This window comes from Guillardia theta (genome assembly GCF_000315625.1).
Source record: "Guillardia theta CCMP2712 unplaced genomic scaffold GUITHscaffold_10, whole genome shotgun sequence".
NCBI classification, from domain to species: Eukaryota; class Cryptophyceae; order Pyrenomonadales; family Geminigeraceae; genus Guillardia; species Guillardia theta.
The window spans coordinates 114,705-137,788 of NW_005434664.1; the positions used below are offsets into that span (position 1 = coordinate 114,705).

At 54.3% G+C, this 23,084-nt stretch overlaps 7 protein-coding genes across 7 annotated transcripts; 4 read left to right on the forward strand and 3 right to left on the reverse strand.

Moving 5' to 3' along the window:
* Positions 1-741: 741 nt before the first annotated feature.
* GUITHDRAFT_102325 (hypothetical protein) lies at positions 742-5,826 on the forward strand (the record flags this gene model as incomplete). Its single annotated transcript, XM_005838643.1, has 15 exons — positions 742-869; positions 991-1,047; positions 1,138-1,224; positions 1,283-1,394; positions 1,828-1,914; positions 1,968-2,138; positions 2,215-2,316; positions 2,439-2,510; positions 2,875-3,016; positions 3,252-3,397; positions 3,619-3,918; positions 3,994-4,061; positions 4,227-4,404; positions 4,592-4,699; positions 4,894-5,826. The coding sequence occupies 15 exons, from the start codon at positions 742-744 to the stop codon at positions 5,824-5,826; spliced, it is 2,691 nt and encodes an 896-aa protein (XP_005838700.1).
* A 37-nt stretch (positions 5,827-5,863) lies between these two features.
* GUITHDRAFT_102326 (hypothetical protein) lies at positions 5,864-7,695 on the reverse strand (the record flags this gene model as incomplete). Its single annotated transcript, XM_005838644.1, has 15 exons — positions 5,864-5,941; positions 5,991-6,021; positions 6,069-6,109; positions 6,158-6,220; positions 6,345-6,410; positions 6,463-6,541; positions 6,589-6,614; positions 6,672-6,722; positions 6,769-6,946; positions 7,003-7,073; positions 7,125-7,181; positions 7,231-7,330; positions 7,382-7,440; positions 7,487-7,544; positions 7,595-7,695. 15 exons carry the CDS (start codon positions 7,693-7,695, stop codon positions 5,864-5,866), a joined length of 1,059 nt encoding a protein of 352 aa, XP_005838701.1.
* A 772-nt stretch (positions 7,696-8,467) lies between these two features.
* GUITHDRAFT_161397 (hypothetical protein) lies at positions 8,468-12,373 on the forward strand. The gene is made up of 18 exons (XM_005838645.1): positions 8,468-8,675; positions 8,795-8,854; positions 8,907-8,954; positions 9,006-9,052; positions 9,099-9,152; positions 9,196-9,289; positions 9,339-9,404; positions 9,456-9,511; positions 9,585-9,672; positions 9,723-9,760; positions 9,808-9,865; positions 9,910-9,978; positions 10,024-10,055; positions 10,208-10,271; positions 10,319-10,392; positions 10,442-11,807; positions 11,864-12,071; positions 12,130-12,373. The coding sequence occupies exons 1-17, from the start codon at positions 8,595-8,597 to the stop codon at positions 11,903-11,905; spliced, it is 2,337 nt and encodes a 778-aa protein (XP_005838702.1). The 5' UTR covers positions 8,468-8,594; the 3' UTR covers positions 11,906-12,071; positions 12,130-12,373.
* Positions 12,374-12,400: 27 nt separating this feature from the next.
* Positions 12,401-13,336, reverse strand: GUITHDRAFT_102328 (hypothetical protein; the record flags this gene model as incomplete). The annotated part of the gene is made up of 1 exon (XM_005838646.1): positions 12,401-13,336. The coding sequence occupies one exon, from the start codon at positions 13,334-13,336 to the stop codon at positions 12,401-12,403; it is 936 nt and encodes a 311-aa protein (XP_005838703.1).
* A 1,180-nt stretch (positions 13,337-14,516) lies between these two features.
* GUITHDRAFT_42232 (hypothetical protein) lies at positions 14,517-15,807 on the forward strand (the record flags this gene model as incomplete). Its single annotated transcript, XM_005838647.1, has 4 exons — positions 14,517-14,857; positions 15,032-15,122; positions 15,181-15,291; positions 15,439-15,807. Coding segments are annotated over 4 exons (912 nt in total), but the record flags the coding sequence as incomplete, so codon positions are not given.
* Positions 15,808-17,668: 1,861 nt separating this feature from the next.
* On the reverse strand, positions 17,669-18,794 carry GUITHDRAFT_150786 (hypothetical protein). The gene has a single exon (XM_005838648.1). It carries the CDS (start codon positions 18,617-18,619, stop codon positions 17,744-17,746), a length of 876 nt encoding a protein of 291 aa, XP_005838705.1. The 5' UTR covers positions 18,620-18,794; the 3' UTR covers positions 17,669-17,743.
* A 1,781-nt stretch (positions 18,795-20,575) lies between these two features.
* On the forward strand, positions 20,576-22,998 carry GUITHDRAFT_134093 (hypothetical protein; the record flags this gene model as incomplete). The annotated part of the gene is made up of 3 exons (XM_005838649.1): positions 20,576-22,639; positions 22,686-22,875; positions 22,940-22,998. 3 exons carry the CDS (start codon positions 20,576-20,578, stop codon positions 22,996-22,998), a joined length of 2,313 nt encoding a protein of 770 aa, XP_005838706.1.
* Between the last annotated feature and the right edge of the window lie 86 nt (positions 22,999-23,084).

Sequence of the window (23,084 nt, forward strand, 5' to 3'; positions counted from 1 at the left end):
ATGATCGAGGATAGGGTGCGGGGGGGTTCTTTTGTGAACAGCGAGCATTGTTGGGATCAAGCCTTCAAGCAAGCTCGAATGTTCGTCGAACATGTCTCGTTGCAGACGATGATGGAGACACACGAATTGATTGCTGAGGTAAGATCTTACTTGTGCTCTGTATCTCTTTGACTCTCGGGGAAGATCTCAACACACGTTGCTATCACATGCGGTGGTAGTCGACAGGCGGATGCGATCGCCTGCATTGTCGATCTTCTTGGCTCGAAACACGGACATGCAGACACGACTAGCAAGGTTGCACTCAGAAGTCTTTGATGGATGGGACGGGAAGAGAAGGAGAGGAGATGGAGATGAGGAGATCCAACGATGAAAGAGAAGGGGAGTGAACATTAGATAAAACAAGCAAAAGAAAGGGAGGATGGAAGGAGAAGAGGACGAAGTTGAGCATGTAAGTGATTTGATTGCAGTCTGTGATCAAGCAGCTTCTACCTTGGATATTGAAACCAGCGCTATCAAACAACACGGTAATCTTTCATGCCGTAATGATATTGTCATGATGCACTCTGGCTTTTTCTTGATATCTGACTGTCTTCTAAACGATTCTCAATTGTTTGTTTTCCTAACTAGCCTGCATAAAGAACTCTTCTATCGTCAACATCGTCGATCATTGTCTTCAAGAGTCAGATGTTTTGAAGCACAGTCCAGACGAAGAAGGAAACGGAAAAGGAAGCAGCGCAGTCGATGGACAAGGGGAGAAGCAAGCTGAGGAACAAGACAGAGGCGAGGAAAGAGCTGCTGCAGCAGGGGGGGAGGATCGAGGACTCGGACTGCTCCTCGCCAACCTCATCGTCCTCTGTCAGCAAGCAAGTGTGAGGGTTATTGACAGAGCTCCTATCCGAGCCCAGGTCAGTCTCCCTGCCCCCCCCCTCCTCTCCTCCTTCCCTGCCTCTCAACGCTCCTCCTGCATCAGGTGGCTGGAATCATCTGCAGGATCCTCGAGCTCATGGCAGCGAGAGGAGGGCAGCAGTTCCTCAGCTGCTACGTGAGGTAAAGAGGCGAAGACACCAGAGGAGGAGAAGGGGGCTGGAGGGTGCAAGAGGCAAGTGGGTAAACCGTCTTGCTAAACTCCGGCTGCAGGTTTGCGTGCAAGTTGTCGAGGCACGAGAAGCAGTCGACGAGGATGTTTGCGGTGGAGGTGGCAGGGAGCTTGCTGCTGTCAGAGGGGTGAGATGAGAGGAGAGGAGAAGGCTGAGGGTGGCACTGACTTCTAGTAACCCTCAAGGATGGGAAAGACCGGCGGAGAGAGTGATGAAGGCCCTTCGGAGGAGAAGGACGGAAGAAGAAGTCAGCACTTCCGGGAAGTCAACGCGCCATTGCTCCGTATGCTGCTGCAGGTTCTCCTTCTCCTCCTCTCTCCTCCTCTCTCCTCCTCTCTCCTCCTCCTCCTCTCTTCTTCTCCTTCTCCTATCTTCTCCTCCTCCTTCTCCTCCTCCTCTCTTCTTCTCCTTCTCCTATCTTCTCCTCCTCCTATCTCTACCTTCTCTCTTCTTCTCCTTCTCCTATCTTCTCCTCCTCCTATCTCCTCCTCCTATCGCCTCCTCCTTCTCCTCCTTCTCCTATCTTCGTCTCCTCCTCCTCCCTTGTCCTCCTCCTCTCTTCTTCTGCTTCTCTTCTCTTCTCCTCCTCCTCCTCGCTTCTTCTTCTCCTCCTCCTCGCTTCTTCTCCTCCTCTCTCCTCCTCTCTTCTCCTCTTCTTCTCTTCTTCTCCTCCTCCTCTAACTTGCTGTCTTTCTCTCATCTCCTCCTCTGCCAACTTTCTTGCTGTCAGCGATGCTCGGACAAGATGCCATCAGTGCGAGCCAAGGCGATTGCCAACCTTGCGTGCGTGATGGAGCGAGAGGAGCTGCTGCATGCGGTGAGAACGAGGGGGGGGGGAGGGGCAGGCACGGGGTTGATATCGTTGGGCAGCTGCTGCAACACATGCAGGAGGAGCAGGGAGCAGGAGACTTGTCGACAATGTCAAGAGATCTCAATCAGACCTCCGAGCAAGAGGTCAAGTTGCAGCTCGACTCACTCATGGACATCATGAAGAGGAGAAGTGAAGATAGCAAAAGTTTTGTCCGCAAGTCCTCCGTGCAGGTCCCCCATCCTCCTACTCCCTCTACCTCTCCTCCCCTCCCTCCTCACATCTCCTCGAAGCCGATGGACTCCGCAGGTGCTGGAGGTATTGTTGAGGCACAGGATCGAGGCTGGAGAGGAAGAAAGCTCTCTGCTGCAGGACGTGAAGCTGCTCACGAAGCGATGCACAGACATCTCGGTGATCCTATCGTGCTGGGGAGGCGTGGAGGGAAAGGCGGGGAGGGAAAACGGGGGGGGGGAGGGGGAGGAGGAGGAGGAGGAGGAGGAGGAGGAGGAGGAGGAGATGATTTGTTTGCGCAGGTGCTAGTGCGGAAGCAAGCTCTGGACTCGGTCACAAACCTCCTTCAGGAGGCAGCACAGCAAGAGAAGTCGGTGGTTCCTGCCCTCTGCTCTTGCTGGCTTAGCAGCTGCCTCCCTCTTGTTAAGGATCAGGTCTTGTCCCAATTCTAACATTCCCTCCCTCCTGCTCCTGCTCCTCTTTCCCTTCTTCCTTTCCTCGCTTTTACCTGCTCTTGCTTTCCTCTCCTGATCCTCCTTTCTGTGCTTCATTCTTCCTCATCTTAGAACAGGAGCCAACGGTCCAGGAAAGGATTCTTGAGGCTGTCTGCTTCTTCCTCCTGCATCCCCTCAACCAGCCGAGCTCTCACCCCATGCAAGGGGCGACCCGCGCACTCCTCCTCCTCTCCACCGACGTTGGCAGCTTCTGTCCTCTCCTCCTCCTCTGACTCTCGCGTAGGAACAGGTCGCTCTCCTCCAGGTCGCCTGCCGCATCCTGGGGAGGAGGAAGCCCAGCGGGCTGCCGTCAGGGCTGACGAGGAAGATGATGACGCGGCTGAAGGCGATCAGCGAGGAGGAGAAGGAGGAAGAGACGAGAATCGGTGAGGAGCAAGAGGAGAGAGTTGCGAGCTCTGACGACGAGCAAGATGTCACCATGTGGAGACTCATCGAGGAAATCGCATGCCTGCAGCCCGCAGGACTCGATTCTTCAGTCCTCCTACACACCTACCAGCAAGGTCCTCCTCCTCACTCCGCCCCCCTCCTCCGAGTCCTCACCTTCCTGATCCTCTTCCTGATCCTCTTCCTGATCCTCATTCTCATCGGTTCTGCCCACAGGTTGTCCTGTGCGGCAGGGAGCAGCTCTCCGTCTTGCTACGAGGGCGGCAGCGCATCTCTCAGACGATTGTGTTGCCTCCCTCCTCGAATCGCTCCAGCTGCACCTCAAGCATGCTGACAGCCCTCCCCAGCTGCTCCATGACATGGTTGTCCACCATCTTCTGTCTCCTCCCCTCGCTCTGATCTTCTATACCTCGCCCTTATCATCCTTCCTCCTCTGTCTCTCCTTCCTTGTTCCTGTCTCTCTCTCCCCCTTCCTCTATCCCTCTCCCTCTGCTTCCATTTTCAGTTGCCCTTCATGGGTCTCTCCCAGGCTCTCTCCACCTTCTCCCTCCTCCTCAAGTTTCTCAGCTCATTGTGCTGGCAGTGCAAGGCAGCTTTCAGCCTGTCGAGGCGGGAAACCCGCAACCCTCAGCTCGACCCCAGCTGGGCACAAAGGATCTGCAACTCTAGCCTCCAGCGCCTCCAGCCGTTTGTGCAGCGAAGGCTGAAGGGAGCGAAAGGGAGGGAGGGGGAGGAGGAGGAGCGGATGGTGCGCACGGTGTTTGTGGTGGGAGCTATGGCGCTCGAGGGTGCGAAGATCTCCACCACGCTGAGCAACACGATCCAAGCGCTGCTGAGGCCTGCCAACCAAGTGCGAGAGGAGGAAGAGGATGGAGCAGAACAGGTGAGAGGACGGAGGATGGGATTAGCAAGCTGACGTTGACCTTCCTTCCTCCCTCCTTCCGCCCTCGCCCTACAGGAGCTGCAGTCGCACGTCCTCATAGCGTTGGGAAAGATGTGCATGCAGGATGCATCCCTTGCCTCCAAGTGAGAACATCTCCTTTCATTTCATCCTCATCCTCCTCCTCCTCCTCCTCCTCCTCCTCCTCCTATCTTCCATCAGCCTAATCTTCTCCCTCCGACTGCTTCTCCTAGAACGCCTCCCCCCCCTCTCTTCTCCTCTCCTCTTCTTCGCCTGACTGCTCTTCACAGGATGAGTTCAGTTTTCTTCCGCGAGCTGCAGCTGACGAGCTCTCCGGTCATCCGCAACAATCTCCTCGTCATTCTCTCCGACCTCTGCGTCCGTTTCACTTCCCTCGTCGACCCTCACGTCTCCAAGCTCGCCTCCTGCCTTCGGGACCCTAACGCCATCCTTCGTCAGCACGCGCTGGTTGCTCCTCCTTGCAACTCCTCTTGCCCCACACCCCCTCTTTCTTCCCTTGCTTCTTCTTTCACACCACAGCCTCCCTCTCTCCCTCTTCCTCCCTCCCTCTCCTCCCCTCCCTCACCACCTCGCTCATCTATCGTTGCCCTCCTCTGCTTCTATCCGTGTTCTCCGTGCCTGACTGGAATCGCAGACGCTCATCACCACTCTGCTCTGTACCGACTACGTCAAGTGGAAAGGCGCTCTCTTCTTCCGCTACATCCTCGCTCTCGTCGACGAAAATGAAGTCATCCGCGACCAGGTCCTTCTCAACATCCTCCTTTCCCTCTTCTCCCTCCCTACGTATCTACCTACGCACCTCCCTCCTCCTCCTCCTCCTCCTCCTCCTCCTCCTCCTCCTCCTCCTATCCTCCCAACACCTCATTTTCTCTTCCCTTTTCCCTTTTCTCCTGACTTTCTCTCGTCTCTTCTTTTCAACATGTGACCATGGAGCAGGCGCGCAAGCAACTGTTCAACGTGCTGCTTCCCAAGAGCGGGCACCAGATCTGCTCGGCCCATCTGGTTGAATCTCTCTTCGTCCTCAACGACTTCACCTCCCACGAGTCCTTCAACCGCTTCAAGGCCTCCCCCGAGGAGAGAACTCGCTTCTCCCTCCCGGGCAAGGGAGACAACCAGAGGAGGAGGAGGGAGATCTACACTCTCATGCTCGCCCACTGCTCCGACGAGCAGAAGTTTCAGATCACCGCCAAGCTCTGCGAGGAGGTGCTTGGAGCCGTCGCCGACGGGACCATGGGCCTGCATGCTGCGGAGGACGTGCTGGGAGACGCACTCTACCTGCTCTCGAGCAAGGAGATCAAACTCTCGGCCTTGCAGAAGACCAAGGCAGGAGACGAAGAGCGGGAGGAGGAGGTAGCGCAGGCAGCGGCAACAGCAGCAAGGAACAAGCTGCTGAGCCAGGTGGTGAAGAAGAACGTGATGCAGAACGTGGTGCCGACGTTGGCAGGGCTGAAGGTGGTGCTGGAGGAGCAGCACTCGAGCCTCCTCGGCGACCTCATGCGCTGCTTCTCCTCCCTCCTGCGCGAGTTCCGCTCCGAGATCGACGACATCCTCGCGTCCAACCGGCAGCTCGCCTCAGAGCTCCTCTACGACCTCCGTCTGGAGGAGACTCGACCGCGTGCTGAGGAGGCGGCGGGAGGCGGCGGGGAAGCGACCGGCAGCTCGTTACTCTGCTCTCCGGGCACGAGCCGCTCACAGCAGGCGGCAACTCCGCTCTCCATCCCCAAGCTGAACCAGAGCGCGGCGAAGAGCGCGGGGAAAGGGATGGCAGAGAAGAGGAGGGGAGAACTGGAGGAGACCTCAAAGCGGATCGAGTTCAACGACGAGAACGAGGACCCACGGAGACGATCGAAGAGGGCGAGGAGAAGCTGAGAATGTACACTAGCACAGGAAGGCGAAGAAAAGACGCTCACTCTCCCTGCTTCCTCCCCTCCAGCTTGGCAAGAAACTCGTCGAGCACGTGGAGCTTCTTGTGCATCTCCGTGAGCTGAAGACAAATCAGGAAGGAGGAGGAGGAGGAGGAGACGCAGACAGACCTTGCGAGGGGTGAGCGACCCACTTGCAACTCTACACGCCCCTGTAAGCTTCATAAACTAACAGATCACCGTCCTCACCTTGCCAGCCTCTCTCGCTCCTCCTTCACAAACTCCTCCCCCTGAGCGAGAAGATGAGAAAAGCAAGGAAGAAATGGTCATCTGCCTACCCTCTCAAGCACTCTTTGCATCAGGTGGATGTAGTAAGACCCATCCTGCGCGTGAGGAGCTTCCTGCAGCAATCACTGAGAAGGCTGACAAGCCTCGTCGCTACCCTACGAGATGCTCCAGTTGTTCTTGTGCTGCTGCAATCTTGAGCTCAAGTCAGTGACAGCCGTCGATGTCAGCAAGTCGCACTTGTTTCGGGTCTCGATCTCTTAGGAAATCTTCAACATGACGGTCGAGAGACGCCACGATCCCCGCCTGCATCCAGTTGCCCTTCACCGACCAGCACAGGCAAGCAGCAAGCGTCTACCTCTTCTCTCAGTCCTCCCCCCAACTTCCGCAGCGTCCCAGCATGGCGGTTCACAAAATCGATCATCGACTCGGCATCCCTTCCAGCAACAGTCAGCTTTGCCTTGCCTCCTCTACTCCACTGCACCTTCCGCCATCGTACACAATTCCCCCCTGGTTGCACGTCAGCAAGGGGAGGGACACAAGGAGGATCAGTTTGAAGCATCTGACCTTGGAAGCGTTGGAATAAAGCTTGATTGTAGGATAACTCTCTACTCCGTGCTGCTCCGCCCGACATCAGTCACTGTCTTCTTGCAGGGCCACATACCTTCTTCGCCAGCTCAAGATTGCTGTCAGCGTTGAACTTGGCTATCACCACCTTGCATCTGATCACCGACAAACCAAGACACACGCTGCTTACCGAGCTTTCATGCCGGAACGCCACCGCCACCCTCTCAAACTCCGGCATGAGTCGCTTGCAGTGGGAACACCATGGAGCGTAGAAACTGCACGTGAAGATGGTGAGGATCTACCGAAGGGACCCGAGCATACATGAACATACTTGATTAGCATGAACATTCCACTGTCAAGAGTCAGGGTTTGAAGGCTGTTGTCATCTAAATCTACAGTCTTCTGCGGGGACAGGTAATCAACAGAGAGCTGGTTTTCGCCTGTTCTCCTTACCCGGGCAGGTTTCAAGTACTTGACAGCATTTCCTGTCTGAGAGTTGAGATATTTCACCTTTCACCACATCAAAACTTCAAAATCGAAGAGTTCTCAAGTCAGTCACCATGGTCTCAGCATCTCGTTCGCCCATATAAGTATCCGACGGAATCTTTGCTCCTCTCGGGAAGAATTTAATCGTGGGATATCCGTTCACTTCGAATTTGCTGTTGACGCATCACACACTTCCTCACTAAGACAGCAGGAGACACTCTCACTCTCTGACAGAGCGGTACTGGTCCGCATCGATCCTGGCGATAATGGTGTTTGCTACCGGCTGGGCGGATTTTTAACTACTGCAGCAAGCAGCTTTCAATTCTGACCTTGTACAACTTGGCCAAATCTTCGTAGTGCTCCTCCATGAGCCGGCAGTGTCCGCACCTGAGAATTCCTTTCCTTTCAGACCGAGGACTGGCTCACTTGTGAGATACCATGGTGCATAAAATTGGACCAAGACGTTGTTTGAGCCATCAATCACCTCGTAAAAGTTGCTTTCCGTGAGCTCTTTTATCATACCATAAGTTGGAACCATCCCTTGCAGAATCAACTGCAACTCACATCGTTACGATCGCGCCTCTACCAGTTTCCCGTTCCTCCTATTCCCTTGCTCTCTCCCTCTATGCTTCCTCCCTCCCCTGCCCTCTCTCTCTCCCTTGCCTCCTCCCTTGCCTCCTCCAAACATCTTGCTCCTTCGCTCTGCCTGCCATCTTCTACCAACTTACCGCAACAAGCATCATCCTCGCCATCACCGTCGCTCCCTCGCTCATTCCCATTTCCTCCACGTCTGTCCTGATCCTGGACTGCCAGCTAGCCGGTCTCAGTCGCTGGTGACTGTGAGCCCCGGCTTGGCCCAGGCTGACTCTGTGAATCACGGCCGGGGGGGACGCGGGGCCCCTGCCGGCTGCCGTCTCGGTGGCCACGGGCCCCGCAGCCACCTAGTGACGAGGCTGTCACTGACTACCAGGTTACTGTGACCTCTTTACTCAAAGGTAAGTTGTGAGAGTCGTCTTGATTGGTTCATCAAAACGAGAGAATGTTCTTTAGAAAGGATCATTTCTTCCACCTTCATCAAGGTGGATGATATGAAGGTGGAGCATCAAGGTGGATGATAAGTACAAGAGAGGAGCAAGCAAGGAACAGCATCACAGTTTTTGTCTTCACATCACAAAGGAAACATGTGCTGTGACCCGATCTGTGCCGGCAGGACAGACTTTAGTGCCTCGAGCTCCAGCTATTGTTTGATCTGAGGGGGACTTGAAATACTATTTGAAAGATGCGGGACCTACTAACGCATTCTGAAACAGCAATGGCGGGTTGTTGACGAGACATGGTGGAAGGGAAAGAGGACAAGGCGCGCCAAGTCTGCCTCACGTCCCCCCTGTAGCTCCTCCTCCTCCTCCTCCTCCTCCTCCCTCCTCCTTCTCAAAAAGCATGGCGGACGATCTGCCGCCTGAAGATGTCATGGTTTGGACGGATAGGGATGGAATCACCTACAAGATCAGTTTCCAACATGTAAGGATGAGGACTCTTGTTCTTTACAAGTTTCACTTATTCCTCACATCTCTGCATTATGATCATTTTCTGTTGTCTCTGTGCTGCTCGGTTGTATCATCTGAGACTTGAGTCATCAGGCCAAACTTTTGTATATAGTCTCCCACTATGCAAGGGCATCCATCAAAGACAATCAGCCGGTAACGTGACGTGTGAAGTTCTCGATATCATGTCCATCTGAACGCATGGCAGGAAACATGGATGCGGCAGCTGCAACTGGATGTCTTGATCTTCGAAGGGGTAAAGGCTTCGCGATTGGCCATGAGCGACACGACCTGAACAACTTGTCAGATCCTTGCAAGGAAGCTCGACTTCGACTATGCGCCTGAATCTACCATGTGCAAACATGATGCGTCTCGCGGAAAGATGTGACGAGGAATGCAGACAGCCGATCATAGAGGAGGAGGCAGTCAGATGTGTGCGTCAATACATGAATATGTGAGAGACTTCAGCGCGTCTCTCCACGTTGAAGGCTTTACAGAAGCCAAGAGGGACGAAGCGCTATCTATGATCTGACAGAGCAAGGATTCTTGAATACCTTGCGACTGCCATCAACGAATCTACTCTCTACCATTGTAAGGGCAACACCTTTCCATTCATCATTAGTGATCTACCTCGTCAAAGGCACTGCAAGCTTCCCATAAGGGAATGAGGTTGTTGGATGCTCTTCCGCCGCTCCTACGATATGATGTGAGTTTTACGATTCTGCTGCTCTTCTTCACCTCAATCCTGCAAACACAGGTGGACGAGTTTCTGTTTTCAAAGCCTGGCCATATGAGAGCTTTCCTAAAGGATATGTGAGTGCAAGAATTTACACTCGATGATATCGCGTTGTTGATCATATCGCGTTGTTGATGTTCGAAATGGAAGGCATCCGGTTCGAGATCTGAAACACGTCATAATTGACGAGCAAGGTTTCCTGATTGTGACTGAAAATGGCTTCGAAGAACGTTCAGAGGTAGAAGCTGACTTGTAAGGATGTGATGCGTTATCTCATGTCTTGGGCAGGTTCTGTTCATTGAAGACATCTCCTACGTGACTAGCCCGTGAGATCGAGCTCTTTCCTCGCGCTTTTCTCAAGTTTCACTCGAAGGTTTCTACCCTGGTCGCTAAGAAGAAGCGAAGCTCAGATGAGGGACAACTCGACTCGGGTAGATGGCTGACGCTATGTCTTCCTCCTCACCTCTCTGTGAAGGCTTGGGAATCTGGGAACGGCAAGTCGCAAGTGCAAGGGGATCTACATGAGTCTTTGATCCTCTCTCAGGTCAGCTGTGTGTCAGTTTGTTTCCTCTTGTGTGAAGCTCGTCAGGTGCACGCGATACTGATGGAATGGGTTCCAATGTCAGCGAACGAGTTCGGTTGTCATCAACACAGGACTCATTTCACGCGTGATGACATTCTTCGCAGAAGTCTTCCTGGAAAAGTTTGATGTACGTCAGGGGTAACCGACGTTTTGCATTTCGTTTTCAACCCTCTGAAGATGCTGTCACTAGGAACCATAAACGGAGAGTTACAAACATGTTTCAACAAGTCGGAAGTGGGATTTTATCAAAGACTGTAAGCTCCTCAAAAGCTGTAATTCTCACCAATGAGATCATTCGCAGGGGAAAGACGTTCCTTTGATCAACATCTTGGAGTACAAAGAGAACGATTGTCTTAACTTCGAAGCAGAGATAGGGTCAGCGCTTGTTTCGATAGACGAATACCTGATGGTGATGATGTTGCAGCTTCAAGAACGATGAGGGGATCTGCCAGGTCGAAGAAGTTGCTGCTCACATCAACGCAAATGGGATCGTCGCCTTCGGAGCCAGGGTGGAGGCGATTCAGAACCGATTGGCCGACGATATTTCCATGGACTTGTTGAGCAGACTGCTAACAGACTTGCAAGTCGACGTCTCTGAGATGATGGAAAACCTCTTGACAACCGCTCAGAATCACATGCTGAAGAGCGCTTTCTGGGGCAACTCAAGCTCTCGATCGAGATTCGTGTTGCTCTTCACCTCCAAGATTGATCCCTTGCTCAAAGCAGACGGCTACCTCGATCATGGCGAGTATGAGAATGAGATGTCGCAGGTGATAGGACAACTGGTCAGAGCAAGAGATTTCGGGAACAAGAACAACTTTATCGTGGTTGCACAGAGGGGAATGCTCGTGGTAGGCGACCGTTTGAGAAGATACGATCGTTTGATCTTCATGCTCTGCGAGCTGATCGCCATGAATCAGTTCGCAGTCGTGCTGTACAAATGGACTTCTAACATCCAGAGCGACCTGCAGAGGCTTCGAATGCTCACAAACGTCCGAGACCCGAACCCCAACCACTTCGACGAGGCGAGGCAGTTGAGGAACGAGACGTCGGAGGACATCGCGTGCCTGGAAGAGATCATGATCAACCTCAGCGGGAACTTGAAGAAGGTCCACGTCCCTCCTTCTCCCTTCGAAGACTTCGGGCAGAAACTCTACGACTTCCTCGAGCTCAAGAAGACTCACGACAACCTGACGAGACAAATCGAGGACCTGACCAGCTTTGTCTGCTGCTACAAAGCTGAGGTGCGGAGCATCAGCGTCAACCTTCGGACTGCTCAGAACAAGCGGGAGAGAGGGACCGTCCTCAAGCTGGAGCAAGAGACCGGGAGAATGATTCAGTACTCAATCTCTGAGAGAGAGCAGACCAGCGTCTTTGAGATCATGCTGGGGATCATCGCGTTCAAGTTCCTGCTGGTCTTCCTCGATAGCTTCATCACCGCAAGGTCTCGTTACTTCGGGATCGCTGCCCTCATCGATTCGTCATCCAACTCTTCTACCGGCTCTCCCACCATCGCTGGCTTCTCCGTCGTCTCCACCAGCAGCATCGGAAGTCCGCTGAGCTCGAACTCATACTTCCCCTTGCAGTGGGCGATTCAGCTTGACAAGATCCCCTTCTTCACCATCGTGTTGCACCTTGTGTTTTGTGCTCTGTTCCTCGTGCTTCTAGCAAGAGCTTACCGTCATCGACGACATGATCCGGTCCGAGACGTCAAGATTCAAACGGATTTACATGTCAACCTTGAGAACCTTGATGCCTTCGTACTGCGGCATAAGAAGAAGCGCATTGAAGTCGAGAACGATTTCAATCGCCATTTCAAGAAATACCAGTTCGTACCAACTGCAAGGGTATGGGGGCCCAGCAAACCCAAGATCATCGTCATGGTTGATACGTCAACGACGAGGTTGATATGGGCAAGCATCACAAGAAATGAGAAGCTGTCGTTGTGGCGATGGCTGCTGCAATTTGTAATCTACAGGAAGTTCTCGGGCTTGTCCATGAATGGTTTAGAAGAAGACACGCTCAACGACATTCTGTTGGATGAGTTCTCCAAGGTAGAGTCACTTGCAGACAAGTCTGTGGTCTGGTTTTGCTCACTGAAACTCGTTGCAGGAAGGCATACTGGTCGACCCGGACGCAGTTGTTGAACAGGAGAGTAGTGCTGTTGGAGAGGAGCAAGTGGAAGAGACGAAAGTAAGTCAGCAGGAGGGTGAAGACGATGAGCAAGAACGGACGCATGATGAAGACATGTCCATGGGCAGCGACTATGATGAAGCAAGGCACGATAAGGTATAAATACAACTCAACAAGAACAACCACCAATATGTAAGATACAGTAAACAAGTTGAAGACATCCAAGTCCGAGCGTCAGTCTGTCGTTGACCTAAACCGAGTTCTCCGAGAGCATCTTCACGAGCACGTGCTGAGGTACTGAGACCCCGCAGTGTCGTATCAGACTCTGGTTGGTCTCCTGCCGATGCTCCGATGGTCGCGGCCATGCGCTGGTCTTCAGCACGCTCGCGTAGCCTCCAGCCTCAGCAGCGCTCGACAGCTCCATGGCCTCCGCAGACACGCCAGGAGCGCAGAATGAGCTCGCTGACTGCCTGAGAGAGCTTGTCAAGACATGCGCACTGGACGGAGCCGGAAAATGCGAGGCAGCAGCAAGCAGCGGCTGCTGTGTTGCGCTGCAGGATGGGGCTGCCTCGGGAGAGCCCGTGAGGATGTAGTCGATTAGGATAGTCTGCAAGGTGCTGGCAAGGGAGGGCATGCGCTCTCCGAAGATTCGAGGGACAGCGCCGTCCGAGCACAGCTTCTGTAGATGATCGAAGATTCCTTGCGATCGAAGCATCTCCCGCTTGGACGCGTTTCGTCCTCCTCCCAGACACAAGTCTCTGCTGGAGTCTGAGGTCAGGTACTGCAGATCTGACGGCTCATGCAGCATGTAGTGGGAGATGGCGGCTGCGATGGCGTCGTTGATGTCTGTCGGGCTGAGCTGAGAGTCGCACGACACCGAGCATGAGCCCGCCTTCCTCTTCATCACCGCATGCTTCAGCAGGCGGAACCCGAGCGACGAGAACTTCCTGACCCTGGGAGCCCGAGGCTTCGCTTTCTTCCTGGTCGAGAACGCTTCCTCAGCATTGTGCAGTGACAAGTGCGAGTCAAAGCGCGGAGCGTGTCGCTCCTGCTGCTGGCACGCCATGACGTCTGCGTCGTCCTCATTCGTCCCGTCGATCGAGTTGTGCTGAGCGTCCTCCCATTCGCTGGCTCCAGCAGTGTCGTGAAGTTCAACGCTACCAGCATCCGGCTCGAACGAGTCCATGGGAGCCTGAATGGGCACGAGTAAGAAGACCCCTCACGAGAGAACGCGCAGCATGCGATCGTCTGAGACTCTCTGCTAAGTGAGTATTGAGAGTGAATCATCTCGTTGCTTCCTGCACTCTCAGCTGACCCCATCCTTCCCTCCTACTTTCAGCCTTGTCATCCCCTACACCTTCTTCGGTTCGCCAAAACTTGTCTCCTCGAATCCTCGCATTGGCCTTCTCCTGCTCCGTTCCCTTCCCTCTGCATCTTCTCTCCTCTCCTCATCTCTCTCCTCGCATCTCCTCTCCTCTCCTCATCTTTCCCTACCTCTCTTCTCTGTCCCTGTGATCGTTCGGTTCACCCCGATGCCGTAAGGGGCGCAACGAGCCAGGGGCAGCTCGACAGCACTAGTGAATTTTCCTATGATACAATTGCTGTCTTCTCAAATTCGTCTTGCGGCTCCTTGCGAAAATGGAGGAACAAAGAAGTGGGAAGAAAGTACAGCGAGAGGGGGAGAAAGAGAGCGGGAGAGGACAGAGGAGACGGGGAGAAGGGAAGGAGAGAAAGAAGAGGAGGATTGTGACATGACAATATCATGAGGGGAATGCTATTACAACACAAGGTGTTGATACAGTAATATAGTTTAATGATAGACGTAGGTAGAAGAAAATTTAGATGGCCCGCCCTTGGATTGTTGCATACTGTGCTGTTTCTACAACCGTTTGACCTGTCACTGCAGGTATGGGAAGACTACAGTGATGAAACGAATACGATCGATCTTAAGCACATTCGTTGAGGCATGAAGGGCTAACGTATCTTTGTCCAACAACTTTGCCTTCTTCATGCCGCAGCGTCTGGACAGCATGCGGTCGCTCGTGCATGCAGGAAGGTTGCTGTCCTCTTGCATCACCAGCAGAGCCAAGCACCAAGCGTGCAATGCTCCTTCCAGGCGGAGCTTCTCCGTGATTTTTCCTGACCGTCATCATGTGAACGTCTTCGGACGGAAAATGTCTCAACTGAGCGAAGCTGAACTGACAATGCCCGGGGTGAGCACGACGGAATGGTTGGACAATAGGACGAAATCAGCCAAGGGGATCGGAAAGTTTGAGGACAAGCACTGGCCGATGCTACAGAAGCTTGCTTCCTCTGGTCCGGGCAACGCCAACACCTTCAAGAAAGTCAGGTACACCTTGCGGCAGATCGATCGCATCCTGGACGTGTTCGAGCCCGGTCAGCTCGCACTCTCCTTCAATGGCGGGAAGGACTCGACAGTGCTGATGCACCTGATCAAAGAAGCGTGCGACCTTCACCCCACCCACAGCTTCACCCACATCCAACCCATCTGGTTTCAGAACCCTGACAATGAGTTCCCTGAGATGCAGCAGTACGTCCGACAAGTTGCCGACGAGCACTTCACGTACGATGAGGGTCTCAAGACGGTCGCAGACGAGAAGCTCAACAGGCTATGGACTATGCACATCACCAACCCCAGAGACTTCATCGACGCGCTCGTCTACCTCTCGTCCTCCACCGGCCTGCGGTGCATCATCATGGGCAGCAGGCGGACGGACCCTGGCTGCAGGGACCTGTCGGGCATCCAGCTGATGGACCTCGCTCCTATCTTTCTCAGCTCGACCCTCACCCGCCTGAAGCTGGAGACAAGGTTGAATATGCTCAAACTTGAAGGTGACCCCGGAATCCCCGGCACCTGGAGCTCGACGATCAAGGAGCCTTCACTGATGCGGTTCAGCCCCATCCTTGAGTGGTCCTACCGAGATATCTGGGACTTCATCCAGGCGTTGGAGGTGAGTCCAGCTCCCTTGTTATCTCTTGGGTACTTCTGAATGTGGAATGTGTTTGCAGCTCCCGTACTGCAGCTTGTACGATGAAGGTTACACCTCCATCGGGTCCGTCATTGACACGGTCAGAAATCCTGCGCTCCTCCGACAGAACATGGAGCCGCTGCTGACCAAGGTGGACGAGTACTTCGACCCGACAACCTCCCTCGGGAAGAGGTACGCGGAGATGGAGGAGCTCAAGATCCGCAACTACAAGCAGCTGGGGGCAGACATCTACGGCGAGAAGTACGAGAAGAAAATCGACGCCTCCAGACTCGACAAGTACTTTCCAGCTTGGAGCCTCATGGACGAGAGCAAGGAGAACGGCTCTAGGATCAAGGCTCTCACCCAGAGCGCGATTGGGCCCGACGGCCAGCGGTCCAACACAGCAGGAGACACAGCAGCGGTGCTGATCATCGGAGATGAGATTGTGTCCGGTCTGATCGAAGAGGACTACTCTCACATCCTTGGAGGAGCCCTGCAGAACGTGGGCATTGCGCTGAAGCAGGTGATGAAGATCGAGAATGACGTCGACGTCATCGCGTTCATGGTAAGGAGGATGAGTCCAGTACACAAGTACCTCTTCATCGCCGGAGGAACCGGCGCTGGGCATGAGGATGTCACGCTGACGGCTGTGGCGAAAGCGTTCGGGACGGGGATGCAGCGGCACCCGAAGCTGCTGGAGCTGATCATCAAGTGCATCCCCGAGGAGAAGATCACTGACCTTCACCTCAAGCTCGCAGACTTTCCGTTCGGCTCGGAGATTGTCGGCGAGATCCCCTCGGTGAGAGATGGGAAGGAGAGGTGGGGGATGGGAGGAAAGCGGAGATGAGGAGGGGAGGAAGGGGTTGGAGGGATTGCAAATGAAAGCACGAGGGATGGAAGATTGGCAGGTGGTAGGAGTGGTAGGGGAGGTAACGCATGTACAGGTCGAGCAAAGTGAGCAGGGGGACTGGAACAAAGTTTTGAAGAGATGGCCTATCATCAAGAAGAACAACTGCTTCATCATGTCTCACCGCCCTGGCATGCTGCCCACCATGATGCGGTCGCTGCTCCCTAAGATCAAGAGCTCCCCCTTCCACGTCACCAAGATCACCATCGAGATGGAAGAGAACCATCTCGTCTGCGAGATCGCTGACTGGGACGCGATGTTCGACAAAGTACACGTTGTGTCCTTCTCGCACGAGGGAGCGGGAGAGGACGGGGCCGATCACGTTATCATCCGTGTGGAGAGCAAGAACAGGAATCTGCAGCAGCAGGTGGTGCGAGCCATCCTGGAGAAGGTGGATGTGGATAAGGTGGTTTCTATCGACGATCAGCACACCTTCGATGCCGCACATGCCGAAGACAACGAGGCGCAGAAGGTCTACGAGAGGAAGTTCGGTGAAAACAGCTCAGAACTCTTCTCTCCCCCTCCTCTTACCGATCTTCAGGTCCCTCCCTCACCGTCCTCAGGGAGCAGTTCGACTCCATGGACACCGACGGGTCGGGGACGCTCGACAAAGAGGAAATCGGTCAGGCGCTCAAGAGCATGGGCTTCAATTTCTCTCCGGGAGATCTTGATGCTGCTTACAAGGCGGTGCGACTTGCGTTCCCGCTCCTGCTCCCGCTCCCGCTCCCGCTCCCGCTCCCGCTCCTGCTCCCGCTCCCGCTCCCGCTCCCGCTCCCGCTCCCGCTCCCGCTCCCGCTCCCGCTCCCGCTCCCGCTCCCGCTCCCGCTCCCGCTCCCGCTCCCGCTCCCGCTCCCGCTCCCGCTCCCGCTCCCGCTCCCGCTCCCGCTCCCGCTCCCGCTCCCGCTCCCGCTCCCGCTCCCGCTCCCGCTCCCGCTCCCGCTCCCGCTCCCGCTCCCGCTCCCGCTCCCGCTCCCGCTCCCGCTCCCGCTCCCGCTCCCGCTCCATTTTCAGCACTTCTTCCGTCTCCATCTCCATCTCATACTCCTGCTCCATCTGCTGCTCCCTCCTCTTGTCTTCACCCATTATTCCTTCAGTCCCTGCTCCTCCCTCCTCCTTGTGTCTCACGACCTCGTCCAGGTTGACAGCAACAGCGACGGCGAGATCGACTTTGGGGACTTCGAGAGGTCGGTGAGGCGAGCTTACAAGGCCTCCTACCGGCTATCGGACAAGGAGCTGGCGCAGCATTTCCACCTCAAGGACCAGGACAACGACGAGCTGGTGGACTGCGAGGAGTTTCGGCAGCTCCTGAAGGAGCTGGGCTATGACAACTTCAGCCCGGTCCAGGTTGACAGAATCTTCCAGCAGGTCAGCTGGGAGTGTGCTGGGTGGGATGGGAGGAGGGGAGGAGCGGGGGTTGAGCAGCTAATGAGTGACTTCAACTTGGCAGGTGGATGTGGGGAACAAGGGCAAGATCAACTGCAAGGAATTCAGCAAAGCTCTTCGCCTGCTCACAGCCAGTTTGGAGTGGCTCAAGGGAGGAGGCGGAAACGCTGAGTGAGGTCCGTTACCTCCCCTGCTGCTTCACCTGCCCTGCGCGAGGCTGCTGCCGGTCTGGTAGGAAGAAAGGACGTGGACCTTCACTGAAATAAAGCTTGATTACATGAGATTCTACTTACAGACCCGAAACACATCAACGTCACTCCACCAGCCCCGTACTGCCTGGTCGAGTTTGGAAGAACGTTATAACATCTCCTGCATCGTACAAATAAATCTCCCCTCCCAGAAGCTCGTAGATCGGACCCTCCTCCCCGCACAGATCCCCGAAGCACGCTAGCGCCGCAGGGTCTCCTGTGAAGATCCCCAAGCGGGCTGACAGGAGTTGGGCATCGGCTCCGAAGCGACCTGCCAGCTTCTCTGCGAGCGAATGCTGGGGCAGCTCCTGCTGCTGCTGCTGCTGCTCATACTCCTGCATCAGATCCGAGGCGTTGATCCGCAAGGGCCCTGCTCCTCCTACTAGTTTCCCTTGCAGGCCCTTCTTTGCCGCACTCGCATCCTCGTACCTCGAAAAATTGACAAACGCGCTGGAGGATTCGGGCAGGATGTTGACGGATGGGACCCCGTGGATCTGCGGATTACAAAGCTCCCCGAACTTCTCGAACGCGTTCCGAAACTCTTCTTCCTGCACCAGAGTCGCATGTACGTTGCCAACCCACAGCCCAAAAAACGGAGGTCGCTCCCGCTGCCCCTTCTCTGCAGTCAGGATCACTTGCTTCTGTGGCGGCTCATCCTGCTGCCTCTTGTGCCATGATATTGATAATCCCGGCCGAGTGATCTTGCCTATCAGGGCTCCTTGCAGCCCTCTCAGAGCAGCGCAAGCGTGATCGTAACTTGCAAAATTCACAATGGCAGCCTTGTTTTCTACCAGGAGCTCAACAGCACGGGCTCCATGCTCTCTTGGTTTGCACATGTCTCCATACCTTGCAAACGCTTCCCACAGATCCTTTGCATCCACTCTCTCGGGGTCAACGTTTCCCACCCAGAGAGCAAAGGGAGGCTTTCGACCAAGGCTCATGCCGCACTAAACTTAACCAATTGCTTCCTCCTCCTTCCCACAGCGAAAAAAACTTCTGGCGAATTTTCAGCGATCTTCTTTGTGTTATCTCCAACAGAGCGATAGTGTCAACGATGTCTCAATCATGTAGTATGGCAACGAAATAAGACCATGAACCCCAATAGATGAAAACCCTGGAAGTACGAGTCAGTGTCATGCGAATCGACAGAGTAATTGGTTCATGTTGTCATAGTATGTGTTAGAAAATGCTAATGTTGGTGAGTTATGAGGTATGTGATGGTTTCTTGCAATAACATCATGTAGCAAACACTCAGCCAAAGCTGCGAAAATGAGCACGACGAATTATTGTAGCTAAGCATCATCTTGCACAGAAACAAGACAGGTATAGTGACTGATATCATACTTAGATCAAAATACAATCATTCCCTCTTTGTGTGCATCTCTCGAATGAATGGTCTTGCCGCATCAGACAAAACATCAAAAAGGGCAACGGGGTCCCAGAACGTACTGAGGTGTTACAGAAGTAGGCAAGAAATCCTGCAAGACTTGAAAGCTTGAATCACGGTTCAAAGAATCCATCATTTCATAATGAGCTTTGGTTTCCTTCTTTGTTCACCTCCTCTTTATGCCTCCCTCTTGCAGATTCAAATGCTGTGACATCAGTGAAACAATTGCCCGCTCTACACACGCACTTTCCAGTTCCTCTCCTCTTCACCATCCTCAAAACTTCTTGTTTCATCATCTTATCATCTTCATATCATCTACCAACAGAAAACTTTCTTCCTTTTCTCCTCCTCCTCTTCCTTCGCTAGAGCCACCATGTAGGGACCGCCGAGGAGCGCCCCCGCCATTGTGCCATTGCGTTCCCCACGGGTTCAAATCTGAGTTGGGTGGGGGCACAATGATTTCATAACTAACCTTTTAGTATGTAAATTGATACTGTATTATCAACCAATATTGATGTAGGTAGCAAATCAACGGGTATATCACCCTTTATTCGAACTATTACAGTTGTGTGTCACCCCTTCTCCACTCCATTCGGGGTCCTACAGAGCCCGTTGATAAGGGTACCCCCACCCTTTACCTCTCGAATACCCCCTTGCCATTCTACCCACCCTTCGGTCCATGCTCAGTCACTGTACCCCTACTTTTGATATTATTTGGACCGGTATGAGATGATACGACCACCCTTGTAGTCACCTTCCCCTTCAAAACGACCTCTTGCCTTCCAAGTCACTACCCCTACCTCAAAATGTCGGTAAATTTAAGGCTTATGGGTGGGTACTCGTTGTACCCCTACCCCAACGTGTGAAATCCTCCGATGAGTAAAATATTCACCGCACACCCAGTCACTCATGGCCGGGCCGGCGAAACCCGGATGTCAAATAGGTTTTGAGCCTCGGATTATACAGTGAGGCGGACTCGCTATTTGCCAGGCCCAAGTTCAAACTTGAAACATGGCGGGAGGAGCGAACAGAGGAAGGGACGGGATGCAGTAGAAGGGGGGAGAGGAAGAGAGCAAGGGAAGTGAAACAGAGGAGATTTTTATCAAGACCAGGATCAGAAGAGGATGGGAGAGAGGGTGAGAGCGAGGGAGAGAGGCCAGAAGGGAGGTGCAAAGGAGGAGGATATCAGTAGATAGGGGAGAGGAATAGCGTGATCGAGCAGCGAAAGAGCGTTATATACAAGGAGAGCGACAGATGGGGGACTGAGAACCATCATTGGTAATTGACATGTCGTTTTATGCTGCGGGGTGCGAAGAGGGGGGAAGGAAACGGAACGAACAGCGCATAGGCTTGTAAACGCCATCTGACACCAAATATAATCTAAAGGATTTGTGCGCTAAAGAAATCTGGAGGAGAGAATGAGGAAGACTGACGGTTCATCTCAGATCTCGATGCGAGGAATCACCCGACATTGACGTTTTCACCTGTCGAGCTTCGCGGTGCCTCCATCATGAAAAGTTTCCATCGAATGCATGCGGAAGACAAGCCGCTTGGCAGCTTGTCCAGTGAGAGGCTGGTGACATGGTGTCCGACGATGGATCTCGTTGCGTACGTGAACAACGAAAACAACATCGTGATTCACCGACTGTCGTGGTCGAAACTCACCAACCTCTCGGAACATTCAGAGAAAGTTTCTGCACTCTGTTGGAGCCCTGATGGTAAGATGCTTGCTTCTGGTCATGCCGACGGAAGAGTGATGTTGTACGACGTGGAGATGTGCGAGTCCGTGGCAAGCTTTCTTGCGCATTCGCGGAGGATTACTGCGTTGACCTGGACAGTGTGCAAAGGGAAGCGAACCTCCTCCTTGGTTCCAGACAGAACTACGAGATTCTTGCCTGCTGAGTGCGGAGGGATCGAAGACAACAAGACCTCCTCCAATCCAAAGACGAGCAGCAGTGAAGGATTTCTAGACCAGAAGTCTTGTGAGATGACTGTTCTGCTCTCCGGCGACGATTCTGGAGGTTTGAGCCTCCACGTCCTCGGGAAGTTCTGCATAGGGAGCGTTCAGATGCTGGTGCAAGGACAAGACCAGACGCGTCACGGGGTTGAGATCAAGAGCATGTCGGTCTCCGACGACCTCTCTCGCATCTCAGTGGTGTGCTGCACCAACGGCCAACATGCCGCTGAGAAGTTGGGAGAGGCCAAGAAGTTGATCATAGAGGAGCATGGAGAGCGTGTGGAGGAGGGGAGTTTGTACATGGTCGTCCTCAATTCGGATGTGCTGCAGCTCAATTCATCCCAGCTGCTTCAAGTCTCGTCCCAGGCTTGGATCGTCGAGGGTTTTGTCTCCTCCCTCCACCATTCACTCACGTCCATCTGTCAGAGCTGGAAGCAAGCTTGGGATCAGCTCTCCAAGAAGCTGCAGGACCTCTCGACCTGTCTGCAGCAGCACGACAGTTCATCCAACGTGGAGAGCGAGCTCATCACAACGATCGTGTGTGGGAGTGCGTCGCCTGCTCTTCAAGCGTTCCTGGTCCAGCTGAAGGAGCAGGGAGTGCGCAGACTCGAGAAGGTGGTCGACACGGCTTGCGTCAACATCCAGCAGGAGGCCGTGCAGAAGATGATCCCAGTGCTAGAGTCTCTGATGTTCCGTGTCGGCGAGTTAATGGGCCTGGCTAGGTGGGAGGAGAGGTTCCAGCATATCGGGCTGAGGGAGCAGGCGCTGGAGTCCCTAATGAAGGAGAGCACGCAGTGTCTTCACAAGGTCTCGGAGCTTCTGACAGTCACGAGGAGATTTCAGAAGGGATACGGTCAGTTCTCGCAGTGGTTGGAGCGGATGGCCTTCCGGCTGGTGAACCAGACGGGATCGACGACCCTGTCCGGGGAAGAGACTCTCTCCATCAGCCGGTTCGTAGAGCATCACCTCACCCACAATCAGATCTCAGGGGTGCTGCAAGACATCTCGACCTCAGTCATCTCCTGCTTCGACGAGAAGCGCTGCGTCAACGACGAGGTCCTTAACGCCTTCAAGGCTGCTGGGCACTCAAGCTTGCGGCTCACCTTCAAAGTCCACCTGGAGAGGCTCAAGGACGCGGTCGAGTTCAGCTTCGGGGAGACGCAGCAGTGCATATCGTCTAAGATTGCAGTGGACAACGTGATCCGCCTCTCAGGGTTCACGGATGACAAGAGATGCCTCGCGCTGTCCTCTTCCTCTGGCTCCTCCGACAGCGACGAGCACGTCTTCCAGCTCATCGCCAGCAAGCAGCAGCAGGATGCTCCAGCTGCTCCCTCCCTCAGCCTCCTTCGCATCGGTTGCATACCCAGCAGGAAGCTCGTCAGCCTTTCCGTCGCCAGCCTCCAGCTCACAGACATCTTCTCGGACACCAGCATCTCTGACCTTCACTTCTACTCCCCCGACAAGGTCTGCCTCCTCGCTATTGGCACATCCAAAGCCGAGGAAGATCTCCGTGCCATCCTGTCTACCTTCGAGCTGGAGGAGGTGGCCTGGACCCCAGCTGATGCCCTCTGGCGGACGAAAGCTGCCGACCTGGAAGGCTTCCCATTCACCCAGCAGGTTCCCATGTGGTCGTTGCCCGCTGGACATGACGCTGGTTTTGCAGGATGTTTGCGGGCTGCAGGCGCGGCAAATCGGGGGAGTGTCAGCTACCAAGCTCGCGGTGAACGGAAAGAGGGGGATTGCGAGCTTCCTGGTGGAGGATCCCTGGAGGATCGCCATCTTCGACATGGAAGAGGACGAGGACGAGGACGAGGAGGACGAGGACGGCGGGGGAGAGGAGGATGCTAAGGACGGTGAGTGGCTGTTTTGCCCTGTGCTCAACGGTGACTTGTTCCTAATCCTCCTGTTTACTGGCAGCAGATCCTTCAATGTCGATAGAGGAGGAGAGCAACGAGGTCTCCATGGACGAGACTTAGAGCGGGTGGAATGTAGGAGGGAGGGAGGGAGGGTTGGGAGTGGGAGGGAGGGAGCTGGTACTGGTGCCCCTTGCTCTTTCTTGATG